At 33.0% G+C, this 24,219-nt stretch overlaps 1 protein-coding gene across 7 annotated transcripts in view; it reads right to left on the bottom strand.

The window, feature by feature from the left end:
* The window catches only part of SYNRG (synergin gamma), an 87,034-nt gene that overhangs the window by 19,434 nt on the left and 43,381 nt on the right, over positions 1-24,219 (bottom strand). For all 7 annotated transcript variants that reach the window (XR_007953221.1, XM_051994053.1, XM_051994052.1 and 4 more), the window contains 6 exons: positions 22,329-22,525; positions 21,611-21,859; positions 20,790-20,923; positions 14,120-14,235; positions 13,875-13,937; positions 8,020-8,976 (listed from right to left, as the gene is read on the bottom strand). Coding sequence is in view for 6 of the 7 variants with exons in the window: in XM_051994053.1 (XP_051850013.1) it covers positions 8,020-8,976; positions 13,875-13,937; positions 14,120-14,235; positions 20,790-20,923; positions 21,611-21,859; positions 22,329-22,525 (1,716 nt within the window). In the remaining variant the exon portion in view is untranslated. The remainder of the gene's footprint in view (positions 1-8,019; positions 8,977-13,874; positions 13,938-14,119; positions 14,236-20,789; positions 20,924-21,610; positions 21,860-22,328; positions 22,526-24,219) is intronic.

The raw sequence follows: 24,219 nt of genomic DNA, 5'->3' as shown, positions 1-24,219 counted from the left end.
TATTTAACTAAAATACCCTAAACTATGCACAAGTGAAACATAGAGAGCATCAGGTTTAGAGTTTTATGTTACATTGGAACTAAATTTTGGGTATTTTTGTATACCTTAGGGCAAAGTGGTATTGAGGTTTACATTCAACTTATACAAAACCATTTTCTTGGGGTATGAAAAAGAAAAAATCACATAAAAGAACTATTAATTATGTGTTGTTTATAATAAAAATTTTAGGTCTTTTGTAAGCTTAATTTATGTGTAGCTATGTATATAAAATAAAGGACATTAATAATACATTATTCAGTTGAAAAAAAAACCCTAAAATGCCAAACCCAAAACAAACTTATCGCTTTAACTATTTATCTTTGTCCTGATTTTGCCCAGAAAAGGCCCTCAGACAACACAAGTGTAAGAGAAAGAAGAAAAGCATGGGTGTGTGTGTGTGTGTGTGTGTGTATAGTAATTAAAAAAGGAAACAAAAGATTTCCAACATTAAAATTAAGATGAAAATGGTAGTACAGGTCCCTAGCTTTGAATTAGTAAGGACTTTGTTTCAGACTAAACCAAAAATGTTCTAGTGGGACTTTAATTAGGCAGTTACTTACCCAGTCATTATTTGGACCACTGTGTGCTTCCCACTGTTGTGACGGGGTGTGAGGAAGGAAACAATCCGATCATCTATTTTAGCCCATAACACTGCTATTAATAACCAAAGGTCTGGTTCTTATCAAGCTGCCTGCTTCTCATTCAACTTTTTCTTCCTCTTCTTCTTCTTTCTCCTCCTCTCTTTTCTTTCTTTTTTTAAGTGAAAACCCCAAGCCAGAAAACATATTACAAAGCATCTAAAATCCAAGTATGTGCTTGGTATGTTTTTGCTGGCACTAATGAGAGCTTAGACAGGACTACTAAAAACATGAAGTGAATACTCCTGAATGAAGTGAAGCTAAATTGCTATTTAATGGAAATGGCTTCCAAGTCAAAAAAAGAAACAACATATTACTACTTGTGAGAGAAGGAAAGGCAAAAGGGTTTCTTAATTGGTTTTCAAATAGTAACCTTTTTCTTGTGGCCTTGCTGAGTGGGTTTATGAGCTTAGACTATTTAAATGTGCCTCTTTTCACCTGATTACTACATAGGTGAGACAAACAAGTTAATATCTCAGCTTCTCAGACCCATATTTATTATCCACAGCTGTCTATCATCCCACTTTGCCAGGCCAGTGCACCAGGTAGTTTATTTTTTCTTCTCAGAAAAAACTGGGTAGTCAAAGGACTACCTCTCTCCATCTCTGCAATTCCCTGCACAAAATGCTCCCCAAAAATCACTCTTTTTCTCTCTTAATTTAGTTAAAGAGAATTAAGACCAAAGTTTAAAAAAAAACAAAAAACTGCATGTTTAAAAAGGAACCCTTTCTAGGAAATTAAGTTTTTTTCCCACAGGATGACAATTTTAAATGTTGCCTCAATTATAGCTCATTCAAAAAAAAAAAAAATCAAATCGAAAATATACAAAAGATAGCATTATCACTATGAAAAAACCCTCATTATAGATGTTCTTGTTTCTCCCTTCTTAAAAGTAACAATAGGTATATTGTCTCATTATAAGGTCAAACAAACAGAAAGTTGTTTCAATTAAATATAATCAAGGCCTTAAAGTGGGGATATTTTTATTATTGTACTATATCAGAATATTGATTCATGAACCCATGTTAAGAATTATCATGCCATCTACTAAAGAAATTATCAATTTCCTAAATGCTGGAAATCCATTTAATGAAAAATCAGTTCTGATTAAAAATTCTAAACCAGTTTCCATGGAAATAAAAAGCTCCCTTGTGCAATTATGGTCATAATTTTTTTTTTTTTAAAAGAGGATCATAGGGGCAGCTAGATGATACAGTGGATATAGTCTTGAAGTCAGGTTAGACCTGAATTCAAATCTGACCTCAGATACTTAACACTTTCTAGCTGTGTGACCCTGGGCAAGTCACTTAACCCCAACTGCCTAAGCAAAAAAAAAAAAAAAAAGAAAGAAAGAAAGAAAAAGAGGATGATTGTATATAAATATACCATTTTAACTAAATAATTAGTTACTCTGGAAAGACTGAAATTATTTGTATGACTGCACACCCAAATCTTCAACAAATTCCAGTTTGTATTGGAAAATAAGACCAGCAAAAAGATTATGTTTTAGAATAAATCACAGAGATATCCAAATAAGATACATGTCAAAAGACAGAAATTGTTTTAAAAATTTAAAAAATAAGTTATTAGTTATCTAAGAACTAAAAATTGATTTTAAAACTCAAAGTTGATTTTCAAGTATCTAACATTTACTTTTTCTAAACTGATTTGCAAATGTAAAGTGTGGAGGGAAATCACATACAAAAATTATTATTCTGTATGTTGGTTTATCTTAAAGAAGTTAAAATCATCATTAGGAATTTCGCTGTGATTACCAAAATTTTAGTATTGCTAAAGAATACAAAATCTCTGTGACATATATGCATATTTCTTCAAGGTAAACTTCATGAGCATTTCATTCTTCCCTCCCTTCTCATTATACACAATGTATATCTGAGAGTATGATGTTCTTGTAATACTGAAGAGATTGCCAAGCTAAGACTTTTTATAAGATATATGGTATAAATGATAGGAGAATTGTCTGGCAAACTAAGGTTTCATCCTACTACTTTATGTTGTATAATCATTGAAGCTTCTAAAGCTCAGTTTTCAATCGACAGGTACAGTTAAGCAAAGTGCGATAGAAAGAGGAAAGAAAAGCAAAAGTAGTCTTTAACACAATAAAACAAACCAGGAACAATTACTACATTTCAAATTTTATAATATTCTTGGATTGTACTAAGTAGAGCTATAACTGAGCTCAAGAGAATGCACCTTTAATTGTGTGTTTTAAATACATGTATTTATCTGATACCATGCCATGTCCTACAACATCAACTTCTTCAGTGTGTCTAGGGGACACTGTCCCCTAGACACAACAAAGTAAAGAACCATACAATCTGCTTTTTCACCATGGGTCACATGTCACATTGGATTTCTTGCTCATGCTACAGCAGTAACATTAGAGATTCCCACCTTAACCTATAATTATATTTCCTTGAACAAACAGGTTGGCTGAAACATTTTGTTCACTGCATGCACAAAAAATTCAATTCTTTCAAAAACCAGTTTCAAAATGAAACTTTCAAAACAACAGTTTATTTTTAAAATTAATTTTGAATTTTGGATCAATGTGGGCAAGAAGTATACACTCTAATCAAAAAATATTACCACTTTTACTGTAGGAAGCACAGGATTTGGGAGTCATTTCCATATAGATCTTTTCTAAAACACCAGGCACATGTCCAGAAGACAAGTGTTCTGGAATGGGGACAGAGAATAAATTCCATTATCCTAAGGAAAAATCTTATGGAATAATAAAAATGTATACTGGATCATGGAAGAACCTTTTCTACCACAGCCTACAGTGTGACGTTAACTTTCAGTTTCTTTCCTCCTAGTTTCATACTACCATCTCAGAACAGTCAAAAGTCTGGTATTTTCTAATTATAAACATAAGATGACATCAGTCTATGAAAAGTTACAAACCAGGATTAGTGCTGTTGAAGAAAACAAGAATGACATCATAGCAGGTTTTTGATAGGTTATTAAATGGTGACACATAACTGCTTTCCCAGTATTACTCATATGCATAAAATCTGCCATTTTTCATTTGAACTAACTAGTATAAATTTAATTACCTGTAACTTATTTTTATCTACACAATCCATAAGCAAGTTACAGAGTTTCCATTTGATAGTGCTAAGTGGCTACCTAAAAAAAGTAGAAGATAAAGGACTGTTGACATCTTTCATTCATGCCACAGTTCAGGAGAGTGGAGAAGACCAGTAGCTAGGTGGTTATCATCAGACAACTGATCAGAACCCCAAAGACTATCCCATCCATCTTCATGTTGAACAGAATGGCTATGCCAACAGAGAAACAAACTGATAAGGGAGTACTCCCAACTAGAGATAAGAGCAATTCCACATGTTCCAAGGCTGACTTCTTTCAGTAACATATTTTCTACTCTTAAAAGTTCTATTGCATTTCTATAGCATTTGCAGAAGTACCTTAAATGTGCTTAATTGAGAAAAATAAAGATTTCAAGTAATCTCTAATTACAAAATAATCTGATTTTTTTAAACAGGTTGAGAATTCAGCATTCTTCCTTGTGATTCTTTTACACCAGTTGTCTTTTAGGCCCAGCTGATTTTTAGAAATCTTTAAGACCTCTAAGAGGAACTTATCAATGTGTGATATTGGACAGTTCTTTAATTTATAAGTAACAACTTATAAAATACATACTAAAGATGGCTTATGGGTCACTATGCTATAAACATGCAAGAAAGTTTCCCATAATACTGCTTTTGCTTTCTTTCCCTTAGATGTGGTTACACCAAATAATCTGAATTCTTCCCCACCTCCAGAAATTCATTTTCAATACTATAGTATTGAATCCAGCTATCTTAACTTCTTGCCTCAGTTAAATTTCCTTTCTTTTTCAGTCAAGAATTCAGATTTCTGATTTAATATTTAGCCTAGGATTTTCACCACCAAAGGTTTCCATGGTTTTTATTTAAAAAACAGTATCTACAGGTTTTTCTTCCATTCTACTCTAAAATGGGAAAAACAGCATATATGTTTGACTAACAGACTCCTAAGTTGCATTGGTAGCAATAAAAAATTTTAAAAATATAGATTTTGTCTTGTCACACAGGACACAGGAGTTAATTCTGAATCCAGCTCACATTTAGGTCTGAAGTCCTCCAGGAATTAGCAGTAAACAATTTTCACTGTAGGATCATCAATTTAAATTCAGAGCAGGTCTGTGGTGACCAAAAGTCATGTCAGCACCATTTGATGAGCTATTTTGAAATGAGTTTGTAGATATCTAATTTTCAATGGTTCTCTGTTATTTTTTTTTCTCTACTCCTCAACGTTAAAATTACCACACCTAATATGGATAGGCTCTTACAATATTTATTTTAAACAATGAAACCCACTTACATGGTTCTTCCCTTCAGAAAAGTCAGGGTAAGCTTACTTTAAAAAGGTAGGGAGTATCCTCTAACATTTAAAGGAACAGCCCAAGTCCAATATCTACAAAATGCACATGAAAGGATGTCTATCAATGGAATTTAAAAAAATCTAAAATGCCCTTCCCAAATAGCCATGGTATTTCTGTAAGAAACAGGAATTGGAACAATCCAAAACAAAGAACAAATAGCTCTGTGGATACTACTGATTCTGAACTTAGGTATGACACAAGTTCTAGCTCTGTTTTCTCCTTCTCAGGTACAAATTACACACACCCCCAGACTTTCAAAATATGCCAAGGTATTATTTATTAACACAGGACTTACAGATCACAAAAAAGATAGTGATACAGAAGAGCTCAAAAGGAGTCATCAGAATAAGCATGCAGGTCAGTTTTGCAGAGAGGAATATACTAACGCAAGTTTGAGAAGGCACATTCACACAGAAAATGTTTAAATTGAAAAAAAGACATCAGAAAAAGCAGCAAAAAACCAGGTATTGATTAAAATACAAAGATTTTTAATGTCAAAGTAGAGCTACTACACAGGTAGGCAGATGCAGCTAGTTTGCTAACCCTTTGATAATGTTACAAAATGAGGTGAGCTCCTGCTGCAGTTAAAATAAGAGTAAGGTGGTCTTGACTGAACAATACTTAAAATGTTTAAATGAAGAGATTAAATTTAGAGGGGAAAATATCAAAGCAGTCTAGTCAAAACTATTTGCAGCAAGTACTCAAAGTATTAACTTGAATATATGCAAGAAATCAGGCAAAGTTATTAGTATTCTCTAACTTCCATACAAAGAATTATAGCAAAGTTTAAAGAGACAGTATCCTTTTACAGAGTTAACTTAGGTCACTCAATTGGCTTAAGGTTCTTGGAAATTGCATTTTATTCCCTCTTCATCAGCTCTAATGCTTACTTCCCTACTAAGGGATAAGTGCAACCTACACACTCAGAGGGTAGGATACTATGATGTTCATGGGTAAAGCCAAATCAAGCTTTCAAAATTCGCTGCCCTTGATCCCTTTTAATACTTTAATGCAGCAACTTTGTGCAACCATAACGTAACACAGTGGTCAAACAACAACCCTTGCTAACCACTCTAAAGGGATACTGCTCCTTTCTGACATGAAATTTACAGATCAAAGGGAAGAGGAAACAATATGCTTTTGAGAATATATGCAAACTGAAGAGACTTGGCTTGAACATTACAGGTTCAAAGCTAGAAGTGTTCCAAACATACATAAAAAGAACATGAGAGCACAGGAGGTTATTTTCACAAATAAATCAGAGCAAGCTCAGTCAGAAGACTAAAACAGAAAAGGGCTGGAATAAAACTCTCCTTGTGAAAACATTTAGCTTGGCATTGTGAAAGAATACAGACTTACTTTCAGAAAAATAGCTTCTAATTAATAACTTCAGTGTTCAAAAGACTGCTACCCAGATTACACACTATTATTTCTTAGATATAAATGAAGACAATCATCACAAAACAGAGCAATCTGCAATTAACTGCCACGGCCCCAAAGTAGCTAGCTTATACCAAAAAAAAAGAAAAAAAAAGCAGCACAGCAAAATCACTGTATTGAACAAAAAAGAAAAAAAAGATAGAAAAACATTCGAGAAAAAAGCACATAAAAAGTAAGTAAACATTCAAGAGCATGAGGTGCTATTTGGATAGCCTGCTGTGTTTAGAAGATTTTGCCAAGAAGCAACATGAAATATGAACGTTCTGACTAATTGTTGTTGCTCTTGGTTTCAGTACCCTTGTCAGGAACATGTCCTGTCCATGTCCTGCACACACTTAGAGAGCCAAAAGAAAGATCCAGGTTTGTTTTCAGACATAAAAATACCATATGATGCAAAACTACAGAACTATATACTTTTTAATCCAGATCTGTAAACTTGGAAGAAATTTCTTTTATGGAAAGAATTGATCCTTACAGTAATAATTCTTACAGTTAACAGTGTGTCCCCCTCCCATTCAAAAAACTTTCAACTGCATAATGCTTTCTTTATAATAATACAGTAATACTGAGATATTTCTCATTATTAAAGGCCACAAAATAGGTTTAACTGTCTCTCTATGTACATATCAAAAGAAAAAAAAACTAGGACACTTGGGAAATTAGTTTTTATGCTATGAAGTAAGACTGGAGATACATTTGTTTCATATGCTGTTCTATTATCTAACTTCATAGAGAGTTTAAAGAGGGCCACTTAATAAGATACATTCAACTAACTTTGATTTTCCCCAAATTACTAACTAGAGCTCATCTATCCTAGCATTGATAGATTTGTTATAATTAAATGATATCAATATTAGTGTTAACACTGAAAACTGTGATTTCACTGACAGTAACGATGCAAAATGTCCTCCTTTGCCAGTACCTGAAACACAGGACATCAATATAATCTTTTTCCCTGCTTTTTTAAAAGGACATATTACAAGATGGGTTATTTACTTAGAAGCTTTTACTCTTGGCATAGAGTGTGCTTCTGTAAACCTAATTAGAACACTAAGTAGATCACTTCTGATAGCTGTAAAATGTATCCATAATATGAGAAAGCAAGAGGTATACTGACCTCACAAACTGCAAGAGCACTGCTAACACTGAAAATGTTTGTTCAAATCTCTGGCAATGCTGAGTTTTTCTAACTGTTAAGTGTTCATGTGCCTTAGAGACACCAAGTTGGTGTAAGATCTCAAAAACAAAAGTATTTTAACTAATCTGTCTCATCGAGTGGTCAAAAAAGTCAACAATTACAGTATTTTAGAGGAATATTGGCAACTAAGGGGTTTGCTATGAAGGAACCTCTCACAATGGTAAAGGGTTAGAGTATTAATACTGTAAATCAGCAACACAGAATTATCTTTGAAATCTATTACTATCACCAGAGCAATCGCACCAATTCCTCACCTGCTGCAGGCGGATGCTGGCCACTAACTGTGGGCAAATCCAAAGAGCTATCAGACATGACATGCTTAAGATCTCCTCCTACATCAGCCAGTTTCATGTCAAACTGGACAGAGAGCGCATCTTCCGAGTCCTCCTTGCCAACACTGCTACCACCAATGGAAGGTAGGTCCAAAGACTTCACAGAAGCAGAGTCTTCTTTGGCATGTCTGAAAGCTACCACTTTTTCCGCCAGAGATTTGTCTGAATTACCACACAGAGATGAGAATTTGTTTGAATGGAAGTCAGCAAAGTCTTCGTCACTTTTCCCCGGAGGAGTGCCATCTTTTAATTCCTCCATCCCTATTCCAGGGCCCTCCAGAGAAAGCTGTTTGAAGACGTCATATTTCGTTGGAGCAGCGGCTGAAGAGTTCTGCCCATTTCTTACGGCGCTGCCTATGTTGCTAGTCAGAGGAGCAGTGCTAACTTCTTCTTTAAGAATATCATATTTATCATCTGCCTTTTGCTCAGACAAGCTGGAGCTATTACTGAAAGCCATAAAATCTGCAAAGTCATCTTGTCCCCCAACAGATGCTGAACTAGAATATCCCCCAAAAAGGCTGAATTCTCCAAAGTCATCAGCTAAGCTAGAATTTTTAGTTGGTGCTGATGTTGTGGCGGTTGCGGCAGCAGTTGTTGGGAGTGGTCGCATGGACAATGATTTTGAAGAGCTAAATGTATCTGGAAAAGAAAGTGGTTTCTCGCCAGGGGCACCAACAGAGGAAAACATATCTAGATCTGCCAAGTTCAGATGATTTTTAGCTTGTGTTTGTTGTTTCTGTTGTATGGTTAAAGAGGGGAAGGGAATTGGAAACATTTTGTCTTTTGTTGGTGGTTCTAATGGTGAAATACTGTCGGCTGTTTTAAAATCTGTGAAGCCATCATCTGTTCCTGTAGATCTGAATTCTGCAAGGCTATCTCCTGAAATAAAAAATGGAACAAGGATGTTTAACTTAAAATAACATAATGTACACTAAATCCAATATCCTGCAAAATGTCAAATATATTTATTAATTCTGCTTCTTCCATTGTTGAGTTGAATTCACATATTTAACTTCCACTTGATTTTTTTGTGCATTCACTCTCCTCTAGATGCTCATTTTGAAAATCACAGATTATTCCCACACTGAATATGGATAAGGAAATAAATAAAAGCTCTGCTGATGGCTCATTTCACTCCTCAAATGCCTTTTAATTAATCATTTCCACAAACGTTTCAATGTCCAATATCAGCAATCATTGGTCCTTCATTGTCAGGGTCAGGGCTTCACTACTTTATGTCCCTGTATATGGCCCACGGAGTATGCAGTGAAATGAGAAGGGTTTGAGGATTATTGGAGAGCTGTGCCTGGGAATGGTATTTTTCCAAGAATAAAACTTTTAAATGTTAAACAATAAGGGGGGTTCCATATGAGCTAATGGTATTGGTGAAGAATGAGAAATTCCACATTAATACCCAGGGAAAACATTTTTTTTTAATTGTGCATTTTCAATACAGGGCTAGATATGAACTAATATTCCTGAATTACATGGGCATTAATTTAAAAGAAATCTTTATCGGAAAGAAAAAAATAATTCTCCCTTCCCAAAAATGTCATCTAAGGCCATAGAGTTCCCAAGTGCATAGGGCATAGTACATTGTAGGCACTTAACAAATGTTTATTGATTTATTTATCTTTGCCTCACACCTACCAGTAAAAAAGTTCAGAACTCTTGGAAAAAAGGTACTCAGTCAGAAAATACAAGTTTCACTCCTAATGTTTCCAGCTTCCCTTGAGACATGGCTCACTTCCTTTTTAGGTATTAGCTTAAATGCAATGGAATTCTGGCAATGTCATTTTATATTTCAACCTCAGAGATATGTTAAAATTTTGGTTTTGAATCTAAATAACCTAAGGAAAAGGCTGTTAACCAAAATTTTGTTGATAGCTAAAACACTATATACAGGAACATTTCTTTATTTTTTTTAATGTTTTAAAAAATTAAAAGAAAATTTCTTTGTGTTTGCTTTTTTGGGGTGAAATATTTGGAATTAGATTTGCTAGTAAGTATTAAAGTATCTGAGTCCAGATTTGAATTCAGGGACAGTGTTCTATTCATTGTACCATCTAGCTGTTCTCAGGAACATTTCTTTAAAGAATTAAACCAGGCTTTGTTGAAAATATAAGCCAACATCTGAGTCTAAGATCGACAGTTCTCATTCTTTGTTACTGTGATAATGATATCATCACTTATATCCATAATATTTAAAGGTCTAATTAGTTGTAGTTTTCCAAATTTCTAAAAATCTTTCATAAGGCAAAAATTAGATAGCACAGAATACATAATAAGTACTTCACAGACAAATCAAAATTATAACAAATATTACTATAAAATATGGCAAAGCTACTTTTCCAGTTTTATGACACATCTGTCACAGATCTGTGCCATCTTTATGACACATGCTAAACCACTGCTCACAAATGGCACTTCAATTCTAGGTTCTAAGCTTTTTCTATTGGTTATTTATTCCCCCATACCTGGGATATACTCCTTCCTCAAAACTGCCTCTCAGAATCCCTATTTTTCCTCAAATATTAATTCAAACAGCACCTTCTACACAAAACTTTTCATAACTCTTACTTTCCCTTCACTTTCCAGTGTCCTCTCCCAGTCTTATATTACTCCTTATGTCTATTTCGTACACATACACAAACACACACACACACACACACACATTTTTGAGGGAAGAGAATGATTTTTATTACTATTGTGGTACTATTGCACAGTAGATAAATGCTTAATAAATGTTTACTTACTGTCTAAAACTCATGTCTGGATAATATCCACTATAATGTTCCATTATTAAAAGAAAACTATTTTTCCTGTCTAAGGAAAACAGCAGTATATAAAGCACTCATCAATGGAACCTCAATTCTTAAGTCACAAAATATGATCTTTAATACTTGAAATAACAATCCCATAATAATAGATTTTGTAATATGTGTTAATTTAGTAACAAGAATGATTGCATATATTAATTTTTTTTTGCATAAATAAATCCAATGGAGCTAAAATGAAAAGAGAAACACTTGGAGGAAACTGATTCAAACTTGTCATTTCCCAATTGATAAATAGTAAAAGGATATAATATACAATTCTCAAGGGTGCTCCTAAATCACTACTAAAGACAATTTAAAGCTTTTTTTAGAGTCTATCTCATACTCATCAGACTTCATTGAGATGACAGAAAAGGAAAATAACAAATTCTGAAGAGGATAGAGAAAAACAGATACATTAATGCAGTCCTGTGAATCAGTACACCAATCTAGAAACTGATTTGGAATTACAAAGAAAAGTTACTAAACTAAACCTTTGACCAAAATAAACCATTGCTAGGCCTATACCCAAAAATGATCAAAGAAATAGGAAAAGCTCCTTTATATATAAAAATATTTATAGTCCTTTTTTTGGTAGCAAAAAACTGGAAACTACTGAGTCCATCAATTGAAGGACAGCTGAGTAAATTGTGGTTAATGAATATGCTAGAGAGACATGAAGAGATTTGTGTATATTGATAGTGAATTAAGCAAGATAAAAACAATTTACACTATAATGTCATTATAAAAATTAACTATGAAAACTTTTATAAAGTGATAAAGAATGAAAAAAGCAGAACCAAGAGAACAATTTCTACAATAATGATACTGTAAAGACAACTATAAAAGCTTTAAATACCACAAATGATATACTTACCATCTATCATTCCAAAGGACTGATAATAAAATATATTATATATCTCCTGACTGAGCTAATAGATTTAGGATGCAGAATGAAACATATATTTCTGATAAATGAAGGAATCTGTTTTGCTTGACTATGCATATCTTTTATAAGGAATTTGTTTTTCTCTCTCTTTTTTTGGTTGGGGTTAGGAATGAGAGTAAGAAACAATAAAGTTTTGTTAATTAAAAAAAAAATTTAAAAAGAGAAGTGGGAGGGTGTTAAAATTGTGGAAATGTTTCGTGCACTTCCAAATTCATTTAACTATGAATTCTGCTTAATTACTTTATTTTGTTAGGAAATCTTTCATAGAATGAAGATAATCTATAAATGCTTTACAATGTAAAAACAAATCATCAATCAAACTTAAAAAATATGATGAATATAGAAAAATATGGACTCATATGATCTGATGCAGAGTTAAATAAACAGAGACAAGAAAACATACAATAACTACAACAACATAAATGGAAAAGCCACAAAAGGTCAAAAGTGCAAAATTACAAAGAACAAGCAGGATCTTAAGAAGAGAGAAAACAAGTTCCCTCAATCTACTTGCCTGACTTTTTAAATTACTGACCAATTTTGGTCTTTTTTTCTTTAAAAAATAAGATTTGATATCTGAGAAAGGGGAGAGAGGCTGGGAGAAATTATGCTGAGGTAAAAAAAAACAAAAGCTGTAAATAAAAGTTTATTTTAAAAATTCTAAACCAGGGAAGCATGAGGAATAGAGGAAGTAGAGCTTTTCTGTTAATCTAAAATATATAACCAGTTCACCAGCATAATGTCTAAATGAACAAAAACATTTTTATTCATCATCTTAATTTTTGTACAGGGAATAAAATTGCACTCAGATTTCCCCAAGTCTTAGGTTTTTAATATACAGTACTAACAAGAATGAAGTCAACTTCACAAATGGACAGAAATCTTGTTAAACATTCTCAAAATAACTCTGGATTTTAGGTAATTCTATCCATGTTTATACCAGAAAACATGTATTATTTCATATGAATGAAAATAACAAGCAATTCACATTTAAAATTTGATGTGCTACTCTAAAATAATCTGTGAAATTGACAACTTTTTGTTTTAATTTTTAAAACAAAAACACCACAAGCAAACTAAACTTACTGATGAATTGTACACTTTTCCATTAGTGATGTAAGCTGGTGAAAAGGTCAAAAACAAATCAGCACTGGGTAATTCATAAGTTGACAACTATTTACAAAATAATGGCAGTAAATAGAAACTTTCATATTAAAAACTACCATAGCATGATATATTAAGCACATTATTCTATGAGTATCCATTTGAGGTTACTTGTTTCCAGTGAACAATTCTGTGCCTTAAAAGTCTATCTCTATCCTGTCACATTCTGTAAAGGATATTGCAAATGGTAATTTCTGACACAGCCCCTGAGAACACTTATTGTCTTTCTACTGTTATAAAAAATAAATTTGTCATTATCTTTTTAAGAAAGATGGCTAGTTTATAAAGATTTGTTGTACACCATATTGAGGAGAAAGAAAGCAGAATTATATCCTGTCAGTTAGTAAAAAGAAGCCCAGTCAACCCCACAGACAGGAATCCTAAAATGCCATTTCTACCTTGGTAGAGGCTAGGCTTTTGTGTTTCTAATCACTGGTGATCTGATATATTCTTATTAAAAGGAACATGAGTAGCACCAAATGACAAAGCTGGAAGTAGCTTAGTGAAATATTAGCATAAAAGGGTAAAAGGGGGAGGAAAAGGAGAGAGGGATGTGTGTGTGAGAGAGAGAGAAAGAGAAAGAGAGAGAGGACTATTTGCAGCTTTAACACAAAGTAGCTATAGCTCAGCAGCTCAAGTCTTGATCTTCTCACTTAATTCTGTAATATGACAGTCTCCAAGAGGAAACCTAAATCCCTAATTAGAAAACTCTATTCCAATATTATTGTTCTTGATTTATTATATTTTTTTCCTAAATAAACCTCACTGACATGTCCAAGGACATCCTAAGTTTTTACTAAAAATAAAAACTTAAACAATATATTTTTAGTACATTGCCAAAAACTTACCTAAGGATTTATTTTCTGCAGGCTGCTCTAATTCTCTGAAAGCACTGTATTTGTCTCCATGTTCTACAATGCATATGAAAAAAAGGCAAAAGTTTCATTAAGATTATTGCGAAGGTATTCCACAGCTAAATATAATTTAAAACCTAAAAGATTAGTATTTTGCACACAGCATAAAATCACTACCAAATCATAGAAACATGAAAATTATATGTTTCATATTTTGAGCCAACAAATTTTGTTTTTACCTCCAAATGGAGCTGTGTTTTCTGATGTTTTATCAATAGCAATTCCTTTAAATACAGAATATTTATCTGTTGAAGGCGGTGCTTTTGTTCCTGGAAGTGGTATCAAAGAAGGGGCACTAGAAAGGCAAGAAAATTCTTTAAATGTTTAACACATTAAATTCTTCAGTATTATTACAAATCATATAAAAGCTTGATTTCCAAAACAGAAATTATATAATTTCCAAAAATCATTTGCATGCCAAAAGTTAAGGTAAAAATTTTGATACTAATACAATTATGAAAATCCTTTTACTATTTTCTCTTTTGAAAAAATTCAGATTTAAAAGCAGCAACCTTTTTATGAATTTATGAATATAACAGTGGTCAGTCACACACTAATTCTAACCACCTCGCACTAATTCTAACCACTTCCTCAAGCCAAAATAATAGATGAGTTTGTGGAGGCGAGTGCAAGCAATGGTGTGATTATGGCTATAAAGCCCCTTTGATAGAAAAGCATAGAAGTGAACTGCTCTAAACATGCATAGCCAATCTGAGAAACTAGATTTAAAAAAACGTATTATGTTAACCTTATTATAAGTCATATGCTTTAAAATGGGTTCAGAGAGGTAGAATAGGAATGATAAGAATCATAAGTTATGAAATGTTGTTCAAGCTAAGCTTGAAATTCTCTGCTTTTGATTGCTACTGGCAGAAGTTAACCCATCTGATATGAAATAGTAGCATTAATGCAATTTGCATTTTTACAAGAAACACACCAGTGGATTCTAGGAGTTATCTTCATAGCAAAACAACAATCATCTCACAATTAGATTAAAGGCTTTTACTGAGAACATATTTCTTACTGCATAAGCAAAGTGGTATAAGAAGCAGTATCTATGTTGGTAATTTTTGGAAGGCTCAAATACACATGACAACTGCTTCTCTCCTTCACCCCCGCCCTTATCAGATAGTGGCAAGCTTCCAGGAAGAACAACTTTTACATATGAATGATTGTATTCTAACTCCAATGTAAGTCATCCAATACCACTGATAGAAACTATATAAATGAATTTCTTTTTGAGTCCTATGCACCCCAGAGCAAAAATCTTTCCATAGTCATTTAAATCTTATCAGCTGCCTACAAGCAAGTTACAAAGCCAGCTCTTATACATGCATGCTAATGGTAGTCCACAGTACTTCAGGACTATGATTGCATCAAACTATAGTTGAGATATAATTTAATTTTACACTGTTGTTAGATAGCCAACAAATGTCTACTTTGCAAATGAAATGGGTAATCATATATACACTATAGATAGATTTTAAAGAAAAACTCCATAAGTAATTAGGCTAGAGCTCATTGTACAAAATGTTGTTAGATGTTTTTACAACTGAATAGAAAGAATTAATGCAATAGAAAAGACAGGGAGCTGTACCATATATTTTGTTTTTTGTGACTCTAACCAAAGATAGTGTGTAATAGTTTTGTGATTTTAAGTTGGTAAAATCTTTTTGCTAAATCTGACATTTAACTAAATAATATTAATTTAAAAATTATGTTCACCACAGAATAAGGTAGTTAGAAAAAATAGAGCATCCTCAGGGTAATGAAGTGTTGCTGATTAAAACCATGAAATGAAATCTCATTCAAGAAAGGCTATGACTCAGTCTGTAATTTTATGCATACTGAGACTGAACAATTCATTGTAGTCTCTTCTTCTGAATTCATTATTAAAAAAACAACTGCTAATCCCTATGAAAGTGTTTGTATCATTTACATATAAACAGATTCATTCCCAGATCTAAATAGGAAAACAGAATTTTTGTTCTCCAGTTCAAATGAAAAGTACCCAAGTATATTATCAATAGTATATAAGTATATAAGCCCAGTATTTAAAATTTCAAGAACCATGATCCTTTCTATATAAACTAAAGGCTTCTTGAGAGAAGAGGTCCAAATAAAGCCTCTAAATTTGTTCTCACTATTATCTATACTGAAACAAAAACAAAAATACATTGTGGCTACTGCATACTTTCATCTTCCTTTTTGATATCTGTGGAGAAGTAGGCATTGATGAGTACCTCCATTCTATTAGATACTTTTTTCCTCCCTTGACTTCAAATATTCCATAGTCTCTTGATTCCTTTCCTCCTTCTTCAGTCCCTTTAACAACCTTTTCTCTTACTCTTAAACATGTGAGTTTTCACAGTTTTGTCTTTTCGCTTTGATTTTATTTCCCCTTGCTATATCCTGTCTTTCTTCATCATCCTTATTCATTCCCATGGCTTCAATATCCACTGACAACCAAATGACCCTCAAATTTCTCTATTTTTCCTGTCAGACCAAGAACCACATCTCCAACTCCTTCACCAATACCTTGAACTTAAATGTCCCAAATTCAGGCTGAATATATAATCTTTCCCCCCAACTCTGTTCTTGAAGTCACTATTTGTGAGTGCTAACACAATCTCACTTTATTTGGAATCTTGATGCTGTAGGACTCTTCTTTTCCTCTCACCTCTCATTTCCAGTTACAAATGATATTCACTTTACCTACGATATCTTTTACTACCAACTCCTCCTCTCTAGTTCATCATTATTAGCCTAGGAAAAAACTCTTATTTCCACTCATCTTGGCTACTATAATATCCCAATAGATTTTCCAATCATTCTTTCTTCACTTCCATTTCCTCCTCTATTCCCTAACAGACATCTTTTTTATGCATGTCTTATCATGTTATTCTGTTTAAAACTCTAGAAAAAGTTAAGACTCTTCAGCTGGTATTAAAGATCTGGCATCAATCTATCTTAGCATTTCCAGCTTTATATTACTCACTTACACTGTATTACTTACAGTTCTTCAAACCTGCCCTATGCTTTTTTGATTCAATGCCTTTGCGCAAGCTGTTCCCTAAGCCTAAAAAATTCTTACCCACTCACTTACCCCTCCCCAAGCTGAATTCCTACCCAACTTGATGAAATAGGCCTGTCTTTCCCACCTTCAAGCAATTGAGTACACTTTTACTCTTCCTCTGGACTCATTAGATGTTATGGGAGTGTTCAAATACACCCTGTTTCCCAATGCCATTTCCTGGTTCTCCTACCACTATCACTCAGTATCTTTTCCTTTGACATTCACTCAATGCTTATTTACTATCCAATCAAAATTCTGGTAGCCTATGTCTACTGAGCTATACTGATTTTCTATTAGTTCAGTGCTTAGCCTACAGACTTTTTCTCTTTCCTTTGAATCTTGCCCTCATACTGGGGTTCTTCAACATACATATCAGTATTCTTCAAACACTCAAACCTCATAGTTCAACATAGTTACGATGGTTCAGCCACATACAAATGCTTGATCTTGCCATGATTCACAAATGTATCAAACTGAAATTCCCTTATCTGATAACAATCTGCCTTGTAGGCCTTGTTTGTTTTCTATACCATGGTCTCCACCCCCCTCTCCAAACTCTTAGTTCTTTCCTAGGCCATTATTTTTGCCCTAGCCACACTCTCCTTCCTTTCCCATCAGGAATTGGTGAACCAGTTCAGGTCTATATTGTCCTCTAAAGTGCCTTGCCTCTCATCATATCACTATTTGTGCTCTTCTAAACTCCAGCCATCACTGCCTTTCCTATTAACACATGTGTTTCTGAAGCTAGAGAAAATCACAAAATCATATTAACTGGTTAATTACAAATTTAATTTATGTAACGTTAACTGGGCCCTCAGTGCTACTAGTATATCCTAATTAACTCACCATAATACTCATTACTTCTTTCAAACATTTTCATTCCTCCTCCATCTTTGACTGCTTCTCTTCCCCTTCCCCATCCTGAGGACTCTGCCTCATATCTTACTGAAAAATTAAATCCATCTTCCTATATTCAATCTACTCTTAATATCTGTTGAATTTTACATTCATAATATGTGTCAAATATGCCCTCTTGACACTGCTGCCATCTTGGTGCAGTCTCTTACTAATTCATGCCTGAAGTACACTGCATTAATTTGCTAGTTGATGGGCTTGCCACAAGTCTGTCTGCTGAAGTACAGATCTGACCATGTCATTCCCGAACTCCTCCCACTCATACTCCCTATCATGCCTGGTATCAAATATGAAATCCTTTGTAAACTGCTCCCCACCCCCACTCCTCCTCAATCTGCATACCCTCTGGCATTCTGTGACACTGATCTCTCAGTTGTTACTAGAACAAGCCACTTATCTCCTGATACTGGATTATTTTGCTACCTGTCCCCCATGCCTGAAAAGCTCAACTTCTTCCTATTTCCTAGCTTCTTTCAAATCCTAACTCAATTTTTTCCTTCTACAGAAAGTCTTTCCTGATGGTCTATAATTCTATAATGCCTTCCCTCTGTTATTTCCAACTTGTCATCCTGTGTATAGTTCATCTGTTGTTTGGATGTTGCTTCTCCCATTAGATTGTGAGCTCCATGAGAGTAATCTTTTGACTTTCTTTGTATCCTCAGTAATTAGCACAGAATCTGCCATATCAAAGACACTTAATAAATGTTTGCTGACATAAATGTTTTAGAGATTGTCTTTCCTCATAAAATATAACACCTTTCAAATGATCTCCAGGTTGCATATTGGGAGTACCCTTCAATTCATTTTATTTTTCTGCCTTTATCTACATCCTACTCATTTTTTTTCGAAGACATATTTTCCATTATATCCTGACTATCTCAACTGGACTACTGACAGGCTCTACTCTTTGAACTGCCCTCATAAGCAAGAATCATTTCCTTTAAGTATCTTTTCACTTTTTCTGGAAGTCTTTACAAGAATGGCTTCCAATTCTGGCAAATTAAAATCACTAATCACAAGTTCTAAGATAGCCTACAAAATTGGTGTTTCCTTTACAAATCAATTTCCTATTCTACAGCTTAGCTAATGTTCTTCACTATGCCTACATGACTTGATTGTTTACCTTTCCACTTGCCCCTGAACAAATCAGAAGTTTTCTTCTTTAAAAAATATGACTCAAGGTTCATATCTTCCATAAAGACTTAATCAAATTAGGATAAAAACTTTGATAACGACTTAATGGACTGTTCAATATTGATCAATCTAATCATCACACTAAATATATTCTTATTTTAGTGAATTCAACAGAATTAGAAGTTTATAGTATTGATACAAATTTATCTTGCATTTGTTGACGCATCAAAACTAAGGAATTTTCAAACTATAGTACATCATATATTAGTCAGGAAAAGTGAGAACACTGAAGACTAAATTTATGACATACTAAGCCCAGGGAAATAAAAAAAGGTAGTTAAATTTTAGGAGTTTGACTATATGAGTCAGGAGAATCTTAGTTATGGAAAAATTTCTATAGCATAGAGAGAACATGGATGTATTCAAAATCAGGTCTATACTGTGATATTAATGTAAGGAAAAGAAAGTTGCGAAATATTGCTGTAAAGGAAAATTAAATTAAGTGGGAATTAAAACTCCCATCAAGTACAGATTGCCGAAATATGCCCAATATGACTGACATTTTAAATGCTCAAAATTAAAGACAAATAAAAAGTAAAACCCCTAAAGGAGTAATGTTCCATGGGAATTTGTCTCCTGTTTTATTGTGGAAATCAGTGGAAAAACAAGAATTCACTTTACAGAAATTCATTTTTACAGCGAACTTGCCATAAACATTTACTCAATTCAGTCATAACTTGTGTATATATACTTTTAAAGTAATAAGACTGTTGTTAACACAAGGATTGAGAAACCAGGTTCACTATTTTATGGACATATGTTTACTGCGTTTATCTTTTCATGTGTTTTCATTTCTTTTGGCCTGTCTTTCTCATGAGATTGCAAAACTCTTTAAAAGACAGAAAAATCATATTAACTATTTAATTTGTAAAATTTTATACTGTCTACAACTGTTCTCTTCATATAACATATACATAGTAAATACTGAGTAATTGATAGATAAATCATTATGCAAAAGAAATGATGAATGATATGACATAATTGAAACATATACATAAAAGTTGTTTACATGTATCTACAAAAACAATAGTTCTAGGAATTGATTAAGGGAAAAACATACTTTAATGTCTGATGTATTCTGTATTTTTGTGTGAAACAGGTAACTATTTTAATCATGAAAATGGGATAACTGGGCATGAGGATGAATCACTATAAAAAAAAGGCTTCAATTGGTATTAAAAAATGCTGAGATGCCAATAATTGTTAGTGCAGAAAGTTGAAAGCCTACCATTTTCTCAAATTGAAGATGGGAGACATATGTGAGTAGGTATATTTAAAAATATAAGTTCTGCTTTTTTAGGCTAGCAAATTAAACTATAAAATGGGGATGGTCTTAGGTACTAGAAATTAAAAAAAACCCCTCTAAACTGTAAGCTGTCTCCCCAAAGGTATTTACAAATCCCAATATATAAAAATTCAAAACCATTTGTTTAACTGAAAAGGAACATCCACCTACATTTAATTCATCTCAAAAGCAGCCAAAATAAGCAGCAAGGGAAGATGGCAGAAGCAGAAGTTGCAGGTGGAAGAAAGTGTGATGGCCAGAATATATGTATACAAATAAGGGATAATGAGGAGTATTATAAGTAAGGAATCAAATTCTTTCTAAAAGATGAGATATGTTTTTATGCCATTAAATATAATGCTGAACAACTCTCTACTACCTGCTCCCATGTTGGGAATTAGCTGTTTTTGAAGAAGCAGGCATCTCTTGGAAATCAGTAAATGAATCATCAAGTGATCCTGACTTTGAAGCATCTTGAAAATCTTGGAAGTCATCTTCTTCTGGTTTTACTACCTAGATTATAAAAGATGTTAAATTAAAAAAAAAAAAGATTAATAAAAATAAGCCAAAAATCTTTAATTACATATCCTAAAGTATTAAGTGATGAAGGAAGTCTTAGAACTATTCTTCCATTTTTAGATGATCTTTGATCAATGCAAATAGTAAAGCTGGACTGAAAATTAAGACTCAATCTTTAAAATTAACAGATTGCCATTTTGAGTAATTTACTAAAGAAACCTATCATTCTTGAACTATGAAGAATTCTAAATAATAGCTGCTATTGAAATGATCTCATCTTCTAAAGGTTATCAAAAGAAATAGGTACAGTAATAATAGGTGAAAACAACTCAATACATATTAATAGCTTATTTCTTTTTAACATAAGTAGTATTAAGCATTTAGCTCACATATAGTACTAATGTTAATATTTGGGGGAAAAAATTCCACTACAATAAAGTTTAGAAGAAATGAAAAACAAAACTTTCTATTTACCACAAATAATTAAGTATCTTTTTAGATCATCAAAATTTCTTTCTAATGGAAAAAAAAAATTACATTTGCCTTTTCCTGTAATATCCAATTCTGTGTATGCTCTTCAACTATTGGTGCTTAACTTCAATGATCCTTTCTGTAAAGAAGTTATCTAAATTCACCTTTGGTTATTACTTGGATTGTGCAAAGTACAGTAACTCCACTGACCTGATTTGCTGGGTAAGTTGGCACAAAAGCACTGGAAGCTTGAGCTGGAGCTCCACCCACTGGTGCAACTAGGTTAATACCCATGACTGGTTGTCCTATGTTAAGAGGCATAGAGACTGTAGGACCAGAAGGCATCATAGTCTGCTGACTCACTGGGGTAGGAAGAGTCATAGGAAAGCCACTCAGATTTGGGACAGGAGCAGTTGGGAGCTGGTTTAATGTGTCAGGACTGATTGCAGGCACCCCCCTCTAAACAGAACAAAGGGAAAAAATGCAAAATCTTAAAATTTAAGCTTACATTTCAAGCTAAAATGATCCAAACTTGAAAATACAGACAATGAAACAAGTCTCATTTAAAATCTTGTTTATTCTATAAATAAAATCCAAATATTTGATAAGAAAAATACATTAAATAAAAACTGTAGAAATTCTACCTTGAAATGTTAATGATGTTATGCCTAGTAAAGCTATCTTACTTATTCCCAAGAATTACAGGATAAAAAATTGTCTATAAGTAATAGCAAACATGCCACAAAAGCTGTATGATATAGAAATCTCTTTTTCGTATATAATAAAATGAAAACTATAATGCATGAGTAATTATACACTATTATAAAAGAAATGTAGATATGTAAACATACATAATAAAACAAAATATACAAAATCTCTCCTACCTACATTGATTTTTACTATCTAATTTTAAGGAAAACATGCATACCTGAGTTAGAGCTATCATAGCTAAAACAGTATAAAGTTCTTCTTTAGTAAGTTTTCCAGGGGTAGTACGATTGGCTAAGGCCCAAATTTGCCCAAGGGTTTCCCTGGGAAGTCCAGATGACATCAGGATGGGATAAAGTTTAGCGGTATCTATTCCAGTTGGAGTCATAGTGGTTTCTAAAATCTTCTTATATGCATCTAGTAAAGAAAAGAACGGACTGCATAATTACAAGTGTAAAAATATTACAGATGAACAGATATTTTAGAATTTGTTTTGCTATATAACAAAGGTTATCCCACTACATACTACCTTGCTGGTTGGCCGGATTGGTTCAATATTGCTTGAGAGCTAAGAATAGTTTTTATATTATTAAACAAAGTTTTATTCTATTAAAAAGTATGAAAACATTTTTAGTTGACAGATAGTCAATACAGAAACAGGCCTGGATGGGTATCAGCTGATCTTCACGTAGGACAGCCACATGGCTCAGGTGATAGAATGAGGAAGACCTAGCCTCAGATACCAGCCATGTGACATTAATCACTTAGCCTCTTAATCCATTGGAGAAAGAAATGGCAAACCACTCTAGTATCTTTGCCAAGAAAACCCTATAGACAGTATGGTTGATAGGTCCAAGGAGGACATAATTGAACAATAATGCAACAGCAAAACAGTTCTAATTAGGTGACAGTACAAATGTTATAATTTTATATTTTGTGTTATGACTGATTTGCTGGAGCTTAAAACAGAAAAACTTTCACAGCACTACAAATTTTTGGTTTTTGTTTTTGGCATGGGTGCAGAAACAATATTCTTTTGCCTGGCATAGAAAAAAGGATAATTTAGCATTTTAAAATATATTCCTGAAGGCCTTCTGAGCCATGCCAAAAGACTTTAAGAACATGGTATAAGCTTAACATGGACAATCTCTTCCTCAAACAAATTCATCTAAGAGAGTCTTCCCTAAGATTTCATTAACTGGATAGGAAATAATTTTAACACAATTCAATTATGAAAATTTTCTAAGAAGTTGTCTTTCGAGGGAGTAAAGAAAGTATCTAAAATTAAACAACAATACAAATTTCAAGAAAAGTTGAAATTAATTACTTTCTTCTGTTTACTCAATGCCTTTATTTAGTTTGACTAAAACATTCTATTGTTCCTTTACTTAAACAAGTGACAATAAAATTTGATTTAGAATAGTACCATGAACTTAATGCACACCATTCTAACACAAAGAGATCTTCTATCCAAATAAGGAATAATGGATATACTTATCCAAATATGCAAAATAAATTAGCCAAAATAAAACTATATTATATTATATTAAGAGTATTTTTTTAAACAAGTCATTCTTGGAATGTCATTAAAATTTTTTTTAACATTAAAAAAACCCCACCATTTGTGTATATTGTGTATATGTATGTGTATGAAAACTATATAACCTAGCCCTGATTAAGTTTCACCTTACTCCTAATAAAATGAAGCATAATCTCTTATAAAATGTGATTAAGTCCAAAAAAAATTTAGAAATAAAGTATACCAGTTAAAAAACAAAACAAAACAAAAAGAGGAAAGAAAAAAAGGAAAAAACCTCAGTGGTATTTAACACATTGGTAAGAATTTCATACTGAAATTGACTTAATATATTTTTTGGAGAGAGTTTAAACTTTTGGCATAAATTTCAACTCAATATAGTACCATTTGAATTATTTCTGTTACTGAGCACAGCAAGAGGATCAGACATACTATTGAAAATATCTTTTAAGTATTAAAGTAATTTAGACTATTTTTATTCACTTGTGCTATTTTCATGAACTACTTAAGAAGTGCTAGTTCACCACATAGGTAATGAGTGACTGAAAACAGCATAAAGTGCAAGCAGTGCACT

The sequence above is a fragment of the Antechinus flavipes genome, chromosome 4, assembly GCF_016432865.1.
Source record: "Antechinus flavipes isolate AdamAnt ecotype Samford, QLD, Australia chromosome 4, AdamAnt_v2, whole genome shotgun sequence".
In the NCBI taxonomy this organism is placed as follows: Eukaryota; Metazoa; Chordata; class Mammalia; order Dasyuromorphia; family Dasyuridae; genus Antechinus; species Antechinus flavipes.
Note: the sequence above shows the minus strand (reverse complement) of the source record. Positions and strands in the feature narration are given on the sequence as shown.